Here is a 10,188-nt window from a genome sequence, read left to right as displayed (position 1 = left end):
TGTTTACTTTTTGTTAAACGATTTAGGTATGATAAACTGCAAGGGCTGATGGGATGCAAGGAATAGAATCAATCCATTGGACTTCAAAAGATCCACTCAATGTGGTCCAAAAATCAAAGACTTCTTTTCAAGTGCTTTTTTTTATTGTTGTAATTTTTATTTAGTAATTGTTTACTAACTAATAACTGTGTTGAAGATTGATCAATGTCCTGTTGAATTTATCTTCTTAGCAAGATTTTATTTAAAGGAAATAGCAATCCAGAATAAAAGCTAATTATTTGACATATAAGACAATGAAGTATAACAAACAATTGATTGGACATTATTTATTTATTATTTGTCTGTTTGTTTGTCTTCTTCATGTTTTTAAAGAAGGCTCAAGACCGACCTTTTTTCAATTTGGCTTTTGGCTCAAATTAAGTAATATATTTATTTGATATTTGTATTATTCACTTTTTTTATACTTGTGTTTTTTCATTCACTTTCAGTGATTTGTATCCATCTATTAAGGTTTATTATTTATTTCTAACCATTGTTTCTCCATAATCATATCTAATCTCTGTTTTTACTTTAGTGTAATTTATTTCTTCTACATGTTGTTTTTCCTCGTGTGTTTTCCTCACAGGGATCCTCTACATCACTGCTTGAGCCTTCTCTGTAAACAGGGTTGTGTGGCGTTCCCCGGGCCTGGTTCCTTGCTTTGATCAGGGGGGTCCTGTGGTGGCGTCCTGTGTGAATTTGAATAGTGGGGTCACTGGTCTGGATCTGGACAGCTCCCCAAAATATCATTACCCTACTTGGGTTTTAAACCAGATTTCTGCTTATATTTTGCATCATTATATATGATGCATCATTTTATGCTTTGTCATGCTTTATTGGGGGGTGGGGGGTATGTGTGTTTTACCTCTTTCTTGTTGGTGTGAAAGTATTTGTTTTGGTATTGGCTTTTAAAGTGAAAAATATTTTACTATGTAAAAAAGTTGAGTTATATCAGTATGAATAGTATATAATAAAGTTTGATTTGACTTTATTTAAATTGATTTGTTTTTTATTTGGTTTGGTTTGATTTTGATTTGAGCTGATTAAATTATGTGTGTTTAACAGTGTATTATACAATTTTTGTGTGAGAGTATTTTTTGCTATTGACTTTAAAAGTGAAAAATATTTTTACACTGTAAATAATTTTGAGTTAGTTGATGAGTTTGTTTATTAATTTTTGTTTTATTTTCTTTTTATTATTTTATTATATTATTATTTAATTTAATTTAATTTAATTTAATTTTAATAATTAATATTTTTTATTTATATTTTATTTTACTTTTTATTTTATTTTTATTTACTAAAGTATGTGTGTGATTTACAGTGTGTTTAGCAATTTTCTTGTGTGAAAGTATTTTGTCTGCTTTTGACTTTTAAATTGAAAAATGCTTTTATTGTGTTAAGCATTTTGAGTTATGAAAAGTGCTTTATGAATTATGGCATTTGACTTGATAATTGGCAGTCTCCCTTTAAGGTGATATAGTCTACATCAGCACATTTACAAGTAGTTCTTTGCAAGAGTCACAAGTGACGTACGAAGCAAATAAGTCATCAAGAAGACATTCAAAGTTGAGATCCATGAGAGAAATGTTTCAGCTCAGTGAGAAATCACAAGCTGGTCAAAAACACCATGACTCAAAACGCACCAAGTCCTTCATTATCATCCACACTAATTTGAAGTTTGTGTAGTTCACTCAGGATAATCTTCTCTTCAAGTTTTTTAACAAAACTATTTCTATCTAACTCCATAAAGTTTTGTGCCAGAACGTGAACCACGATGCAGATGGTGTCGATTCATTTGTGCCCCCCCAACATGTATGGAGCGAACTGTTTACAGAGGAAATCCTTTCATGTGGTTTTGTGTGCCCCCGCTTTCTCTGGGCGGGTCTCATTTAGGACTTTCTGGGACGGTGATGCACTCTAAGAGGGAGCAGGAGAGCATAACGGAGCTCTGTTTTGCTCAGAGGAAATGGGCGTTCTCTTTGGAAAATTTGAAGTGAATGACTTGAAAAAAATGTTTAAAAAAAAAAAAAGAGGGGGTGTGGCAAAGCTAGAAAAGAGTGTTGGCCACCAAAGGGGACCAAATAGTACAGAGTTTAGAAGCTGCTCCCAAGTTGCTGAGATCTGATTGAACTGAACAAGCAATATCCGGGGTAAGTCCGATATTTCCTCGACTTTCCAAGAATATTCTTTTCCTGTCTTAATAAAATGTGGCTTCAAATGTGGGTGTTAGGATCTCCTTTACTATATTTTTGTTTTTATCACAATAAGATGGCTGAAAGCTCAAAAAGACGTGAGTTTATTGTATCAAACAATATTTTCCAAGTTTTGAAACCTTTCACTTATAATTTATTTTTTCTTGTCAAAAACTGCATTTCTGTAATCAAATTTGTATATTTTACTTATATGTGTCAGTAGGGATGCAACAGAATAACATCATTTGGCAGTAATTGACTCCACCACCCACCCAAATGGGAGGCTTCTGCAGATACACATCTTCACAGATAATTTCATCCTGTCTTTTTTCCTCCATATGTATTCAACTTTTCTCCTTTTTTTCTTACTAAACATCTGTTTATTTGTGATTTATAACTATTCCCACCACTAGTATAAAATCTCCGTACTAGCATTCATATAAAACCCATTAAACTACAGTTTTTGGAGAATTTTAAACTTTGGATTTTCTTCAGTGAGAGTAACGTCAATGAAATCCAGATTCCTCCCTGTGAGATGAAAACAACTATTCAGAGGGTCGGGGAGGTTAATCGGGTAAATGTTTTGATTCCTTTAAAGGGTCCACCCAGAATATTTACCCGGCTGCCGAGCGTATGGAAGCAACACATCAATCTGTCAAAGAGACGTTTCACAAATAACTAGCTTTTAAAAGATGCTCTTATGCAACCCAGAGAATAACTCCAGTCTATGGCTTCTCACATTTTCCATTTCAAGGCAAAACAGGAAAGTTACCCAACTCTGCTTTTCACTTTGGCACTGAGGAACACATCATGCTCTGTGTCCTTCCTAATTCTTTTAATAACCGTTGCTACTTACTGGAGGAAGTCAGATTTTTTTTTGATGACTTTGTGTGTTTTTGGCAGGAACCTAAAAATGGCTTACCTGCTCATGTTTGTCACCCTGCTCCATCTCATCACACTGGCTATGCTGTTCATCGCAACCATGGAGAAGGTAGCAGACGTTTTTTCCAAGCACTTGTGACATATCAGAGTGTTTGTATCATGTGGGAATGTCTGTTTGTAGTCCTGGTGGGTGTGGGACGGCATGGAAAACTCCGACCTATGGTACAACTGCAGGTTTGACAACTCCACAGAGACCTGGTTGTGCTCCACCACCAAAGAAACAGGTAAATCAAAGCAGAAACCTCATAAAAAATACATCAAAATCTCTTGCTATTAACCAAAAAAGAAATGTTGACATAATTGAAACTTTGTGGTTGGATTTGAAACGTGTGAATGGTTCCTTTTGACAGACTGGCTGCAGGCGGTTCAGGTCCTCATGGTTCTCTCAGTGGTCTTCTCCTCAGTTTCCTTCTTGGTGTTTCTGGGCCAGTTGTTCACCATGTCAAAGGGGGGACTTTTCTACTTCACTGGGCTGTGTCAGGTCTTTGCAGGTATCACATCTATTTCATGAAGAAATTGAGTTATTTTAAAAAGATCTAAAGTAAAAGCAATACTCGAAAATAAATTGAGGTTAAAAACCCACTCAATTATAACTTGATTTTACATAAAAATACACAATTTTTTAGAAGCATTCACAGTGGTTTTTTTATTACGATTATGCAGTTTTTAGCCCAAATAAAAACATTTGTTGGGTTTTCTAGGGCATAATTTTTGCAGGTTCTCATTAGAAATTTGCTCAAGGTTGTGACGCAGTGCAAGCCTGCCCACACTTCCCATCATCCCTTTGTTTTATCCCCAACCTAAGATTACCGTAGCAACAAAAATGGTGAGCAACAATGGAGCTTTCCATTGCTCCATCTCTATTTGGTGGCATATTTTCGCCATTTTGCAAAACTGCTTTTCTCGTCTTCATCTGATTTACAGCAATTTGAATAAGAAATACTCAGAAATTAAAATTTTACCCTTTATTTTCTTGTTATATGTCCTTCATTATCAGAAAAATGTCCCAAATGTCACTTTTGCCAAAGTGGGTGTTTAAAGACACTAAAATTTCCTGTTTACCAGAGCAAAAAAGCTTTAGTAAGTGAATAATTCAGACTATTTTTAACATTATTTTAAGATATATGTTTAAAATGGGATGTTTTGCACATGTTTTCAGGCTGTATTTATTATATTTGCTATTCACCAGCATGTTTAAACCTTTAATACCAGAGCTCCAGTGTTTATGTTCTTTAATTTACTGATATTTTTTAATTGTTACCACAAGATCAACGGCGAGCGCCGCTTTTCTCCTTAAAAATCTACTGGAGTTACGCTGATCGTGTTAACGGTTGAAAAGTTACAGTATATTAAAAGTTTTTGTGTTTAAGTGTCACCGACGATGCCTCAAGGACGTATTAATCCTTATCTATTTAGTAGTTTTTAATTCTCTTTATATCTTTATTTATATTCCTTTGCTATAACCACCATACAAATAAAAATAGAGTTAATCAGTTATTGCAAATCCCACTTCTGCTTTGTTTTGTTTTAGCTCTGACAGCTTTTTCTGCGGCTCTTATCTACACTCTCCACAACAAGGAAATCCTCCCGGACTCCAAACAACTGACCCCGGGACACTTCGGCTACTGCTTTATCCTGGCCTGGCTGTGTGTTCCTCTGTTGCTGTGCAGTGGCATCATTTATATCCACCTGCGCAAGAAAGAATGATGAGAGAAAAAATGAAACCGATGCTGGAAATAAAGAAACTAAAATGAAGGATGATGTAGCAAAGCTTGTATTTTACGATTTATGCTATATTTTGACATGTAAATCCAATGTCATTATGGTTTTTATATGTATATTTTTGTTCTGATGAAGTTATATCAAACTATATCTTAATCTTAGAAACCAAAGAAAGTATTACGTAGACACTCAATATAAGATTTTATTTTAAAAATGTCAGGAAGCAAATATGTCAGCAGTGTTGTACATTTTTTTATTAAATTACAGTTTTATATTCTCATTGACTAATTTTTTTTCTTAGATCCTGTTGAACTTTCTGTGAATGTTTAAGTCAGAATATACCATCTTCCATATTTCTCATGTCTTTCAATTCTTGCTATAGTTAGCAGCTTTGGTGATTCTGATGCCTCTGTAGTGAACCACAAAACACAAACGACCACAAGACAGAGTACGAATCTTCTTTACTACGTACACTTTCCACTTGTGTGGTCCAGCAATCACTTTTTCATTCACGGGACGTCTGAAGATGTGAATTTATTGCCCCAGAAATAGGAACACTCAATTCTTTGAGCGGGTTGTCTGCTATTCTTATAACTAAGTAAAGAATAACAGACAGCAGAGTCAACAGATTATTATTTATTTTGCTTGGAAGCTGAATAAACATTGCAACACTTTTGTCCTTAAGTAAAGTTTGTAGCTGACATTTGAAACTATTTCTTAAACATGCATATTGTTCCATAATTAACCAAAAATGCACACATATTTTTCAAAATATAAAACTTTATATAAAATAGTCATCCAAAAATCGTTAAACAGACAGCATGTAAATTTCAATAAACCTTTTCCAAAAACATGCAATGATAAGAGTTACAACTTCGGAGGGTCAGTGAACGCCACATGATTTGCAGATGTACCCTGAGCAAAAAGTAGTCCAGTTAGTAGAAAGTAGTAGTAAAATAAAATAAAAGTGAAAGCAAAAAATAAAGTAGTACTGCAAGTATACTTGTAGTTTTTACTGAAAGTGAGTCAGAATAGTGGTAGTTTACTTTTTAATATACTCTCTTGAAAACTTAAAATGTTCCAAATTATTCTGAATGGTCAACTTGTAATGCCTATACTTTTACTCAAGTGTACTTAACTAAAGTAAACTTCAAGTGTAGGGCCTACTACTTTCTGCAAAGGGTAACTTAGCTTTAATCTTGTGTTAGGGTTGGCACTGACCCTTTTCAGTTTTTAATTTCATAAAATAATTATTTACAATTATTTTATTCCATCAAAACTTTTTGACTTTGTCAGAAACTTTGATTTCAACAAAATGCTTTTTTTTTATTCTAATAGGCTCTTTTTGAAATTATGTCTTTTCTTGTGTTAAGGTCGGTTTTGACCCAGTTATATAAAATAACATTATAAAGCAACAATTAGAGCCAGAATTAAAATCATTGGTGGAATTCAGCCAAAACACTGACACTCACCTCCTCTACCAATGATGTGAGCTTCAGGGGATGCTCCAGTAGTTATAAAATAAAAAAATAAACAAACTCTGGCATGTCCAGACTTTTCTCTAATTTAGCATTTTTTATACTTTTGGAAGATACAAGTGATATCTATGGGTTGGTTGGTTGTGTTCTATTGTGTTTGGATTAAAGTTCTATTGCTGACCAAATATATATGTATCTTTGCATTTTCTTAAAGAAAATGTGTGTGGGTCAAATTTACCCATAACACCATATAAGTTATTAGAGTTAATTATATCTAAATTAAAAAATAAATCAAGCAAATTAATTTGAGAGGTGTGTTCCAAACCCTCAGTGAAATTCAAGTAACACAAAGATTTTTGTTTTATTTAAATTATTCTCTTTAAGTTTTTTCTGTTTTCTTGAAATCTGGAGGCATGCTTATTTTTAAAGGTTCAGAGACCCACAGAAAAAAATCATAAAAAAGCATTTCCATAAATGAAGTTTGACAAGATAATAATAATTTAACAAAAACGGGATCTTGTGTATTTTAAAACTGATTTAGGACATGTTAACATCGTGGATGGTAACAAAAAAGAAGCAAACACAAGAGGAAGGCTAAACAGCAAAAATGTTGCTGCTTCTATGAATACATAACTGATTAGATGCATTAAATTGAATGCAGTTAATTAAATACTATGATAATTAAACTTAAACTTAAACATTTTAAGATTTTGGATTTTATTAATTGTTTTACTATTAGCAGCAACAATAAAAAATACTTATTATGATTACTTTTACTATTATTATTATTATCATTATTATTTGTATTATTATATTATTATTATCATTATTATTATTATTTCAATAACAGCCGGAATGGTTTCCATGGGAACCGTTAACTTCCTGAACTGATGGTAGTTCTGTAAGGTAGCTTATTTTTTCTGATAAAAAAGAAGTTTTTAAGAGGGTATTTCTGGAGGTAATGGGGGACAAATCTTCAGTTTGGGGGCAAACTTGCAGGATAATTCCTCTGGCTTTTCCCAAAGGACAGGAAAAAGTCTGTGAACTCTGTCAGAGTCCTGCTCGCCTCCAGTGCGCCACGTGCCGAGTCACCTTTTACTGGTAGGTACAACTGTTCTCAGAAATACTAACATTTTAATTATACAGTATTTTTTTTAAGTCATTTCATTTTTAAAAAATAACTGTTAACAGTTTGGCCACTAGGTGGCGGCTTAGACCATCTTTAGTGAAAATCAGCTCCACGTTGGCGGAAAAGTCACGTGACAGTGTCGTCAGCTCTCAGATAAAGACTGGAAATTACATTAGCGCAATGATGACTATTGCTATGTATTGACATGACTTCTTGCTTGTTTTTTTCATCCTCTCTCTGCATTGTGTAATTATACATTTTCAGCGGGGCTGTGGGCTGTAAAGAAGCAGATCCCACGCGGGGTGTAATCTTCATCAGCACTGCAGGGAAGAGGAGCATGTGGTTATCCTTTGTGGAAAAAAACGATGATGCACTCAGGCTCATTGAGCCTGCAGCCACTTCCCTTAGTTTCTCTGCCTTTCAGATGAATAAATAAGAAGCACATGTTTTCAGTCAATTCAAACATTACTAGGCAAAAAAAAAAAAAAAAAACGATTTATGTCTCCTATGTGTCCATTAGATTCTTTATCACACGAATAGGAAAAGTAGGAAAAAACTAAACGCTTTGAGCTTCTAACTTGGCTGCAACATCACAAGCACAGTCTGCACAAGTGGTGTAGTGATGAAAGGCGTGGGCAGACTCCCTCTCTCTGGCAGTGAAAAGGCAGGAGTGAACCCACATGCTCCACTGTAAGAAATATGCATGAAAAACCCGGCAGTTTCCACAGCAATGTGCAGAAGAAGGGAGCAGGATGAGCAAAATTACAGAGCAGTTTTTCAGTAGCATGCAATTTAGAGTGACCTCCATGCTCCCACGTGGCATTTCCTAAATATATTTTGGTTTTTTGGAATGTCATGAGGATTGGATTGTACTGTGTCCCTTTCATAAAAAAAAGTCCAGTTGAAAGTACAAATAGCATTTATTCAAATTTTAGATTGTGACTCAGCACGGTCTTTTGTCACTGCAGTCATGCTGAGCATCAGCGGACCGACTGGGTGGGGATCCATGAAAGAATCTGCAAACTGCTTGTTCCCGTCCGCACATGCATGCCAAACAACACGAAAGAAATTCAGCTCAAAAAGGTAAGAATGTGTGCTCCTGTTTGAAGAGATTAATTTGTGAATCATATTTGACCCCCAATAGCATAAAATCTATTCTATAGATATACACTCACTGGTCACTTTATTAGACACACCTGTCCAACTGCTCGTTAACACAAATTTCTAATCAGCCAATCACATGACAGCAACTCAATACATTTAGGCATGTGGTCAAGATGATCTGCTGCAGTTCAAAACGAGCATCAGAATTTGGAAGAAATGTGATTTAAGTGACTTTGAATGGTTGTTGGTACCAGACTGGCTGGTCTGAGTATTTCAGAAATCTACTGGAATTTTCACCCACAACCATCTCTAGAGTTTACAGAGAATGGTCAGAAAAAGAGAAAATATCCAGTGAGAGGCAGTTCTTTGGGTGGAAATGTCTTGTTGATACCAGAGGTCAGAGGGGAATGGCAAGACTGGTTCCACCTAATAGAAAGGCAACAGTAACTCTGCAGAAGAGCATCTCTGAACGTCCAACTTTGAGGCAGATGGGCCACATCAGCAGGAGACCACACCATGCCCCAATCCTGTCAGCTAAGAAACTGAGGCTACAATTCACACAGACTCACCAAAACTGGACAACAGAAGACTAAAAACCTTGTCTGGTCTGATGAGTCTCCATTTCCGCTGCAACATTCGGATGAAACGGTCAGAATTTGGTATCAACAACATGAACATCAATAGTTCAGGCTGGTGGTGGTGGTATAATGGTGTGGCTACACATTCTCACTCCCAACATGACATATAAGGACGTATTGTTCCACGTCACCTTTAAACATTTTGGGTGTCCCCAAGTCATCATTTTTGACATGCTGACTTTTGCCATGAAATAACAGGTCCCCAACCCTCGGAACGCAGGACTGGATGCGGTAACGGATGCTGAACCAGCGACATCTTAGGGTTAGTGGACCAGTACCACGTTACGGTACTGGCACTGGTCCGGTCCGTGTGTAGAGGATTGGGGACCCATAATAGGGGAAGCATTTTTTTCCCTGTGGCCCAGTACCAAGCAGCCCTCGGACCAGTACCGGTTCACGGCCCGGAGGTCAGGGACCCCTGATTTAATGGGAACAGATAGCACATCAAAAAACGATGAGTTGGGGACACCCAAAAGGTCAAAAAGTGACACGGAGGGGGCCTAAGCCATATGTCCATATGAAGAGTAGGGAGTGAGAATACTTTAGATGGGGAGGATATTTTCTTGGCACACTGTGGGCCCCTTAGTACCAATAGAGCATGGTTACAACACCACAGCCTACCTGAGCATTGTTACTGACCATGTTCATCCCTTTATGAACACAGTGTACCATCTTCTGATGCTACCTTCTTGTCATAAAAATAAAATCCTTTCGGTCTGGTTTCTTGAACATGTCAATGAGTTTACTGAAGTCAAAAGCCTCTACAGTCACTAGATCTCAACCCAATAGAACTTTTGGGATGTGGTGGAACAGGAGATTGGCATTGTGGAAGTGCAGCAACTGTGTGATGCTATCTTGTCAGTATGGACCAAACTCTCTCAGGAATGTTTCCAGTACCTTGTTGAATCTATGCCACCAGGGATTAAAGCAGTTCTGAAAGC

At 36.0% G+C, this 10,188-nt stretch overlaps 2 protein-coding genes across 5 annotated transcripts in view; both read left to right on the top strand.

Moving 5' to 3' along the window:
• Nucleotides 1-1,363: 1,363 nt before the first annotated feature.
• Nucleotides 1,364-4,931, top strand: LOC112159339 (epithelial membrane protein 3). Of its 2 annotated transcripts, XM_024293355.2 has the most exons (5): nucleotides 1,364-2,192; nucleotides 3,138-3,225; nucleotides 3,298-3,400; nucleotides 3,527-3,667; nucleotides 4,708-4,883. In XM_024293355.2, exons 2-5 carry the CDS (start codon nucleotides 3,148-3,150, stop codon nucleotides 4,881-4,883), a joined length of 498 nt encoding a protein of 165 aa, XP_024149123.1. In that variant the 5' UTR covers nucleotides 1,364-2,192; nucleotides 3,138-3,147. The 2 variants fall into 2 exon arrangements, with proteins under 2 accessions (XP_024149123.1, XP_024149121.1); XM_024293353.2 differs by lacking the exon at nucleotides 1,364-2,192 and having other exon boundaries at nucleotides 2,238-3,225; nucleotides 4,708-4,931.
• Nucleotides 4,932-7,228: 2,297 nt separating this feature from the next.
• The window catches only part of zmynd12 (zinc finger, MYND-type containing 12), an 18,087-nt gene continuing 15,127 nt past the window's right edge, over nucleotides 7,229-10,188 (top strand). The window contains exons 1-2 of one of the 3 annotated variants that reach the window (XR_002921422.2): nucleotides 7,229-7,477; nucleotides 8,474-8,588. Coding sequence is in view for 1 of the 3 variants with exons in the window: in XM_024292927.2 (XP_024148695.1) it covers nucleotides 7,338-7,477; nucleotides 8,474-8,588 (255 nt within the window). In the remaining 2 variants the exon portion in view is untranslated. The remainder of the gene's footprint in view (nucleotides 7,478-8,473; nucleotides 8,589-10,188) is intronic. The other 2 variants (XR_002921421.2, XM_024292927.2) reach the window with 2 other exon arrangements.

The sequence above is a fragment of the Oryzias melastigma genome, linkage group LG7 (assembly GCF_002922805.2).
Source record: "Oryzias melastigma strain HK-1 linkage group LG7, ASM292280v2, whole genome shotgun sequence".
In the NCBI taxonomy this organism is placed as follows: domain Eukaryota; kingdom Metazoa; phylum Chordata; class Actinopteri; order Beloniformes; family Adrianichthyidae; genus Oryzias; species Oryzias melastigma.
Note: the sequence above shows the minus strand (reverse complement) of the source record. Positions and strands in the feature narration are given on the sequence as shown.

Excerpts from the sequence above, each read along its gene's own strand:
- LOC112159339 (XM_024293353.2), top strand. The coding sequence starts at position 2,962 with ATGGCTTCTCACATTTTCCATTTCAAGGCAAAACAGGAAAGTTACCCA. Across the intron at positions 3,226-3,297 it reads TCATCGCAACCATGGAGAAG|TCCTGGTGGGTGTGGGACGG; the intron begins GTAGCAGACGTT and ends GTCTGTTTGTAG. Across the intron at positions 3,668-4,707 it reads GCTGTGTCAGGTCTTTGCAG|CTCTGACAGCTTTTTCTGCG; the intron begins GTATCACATCTA and ends GTTTTGTTTTAG.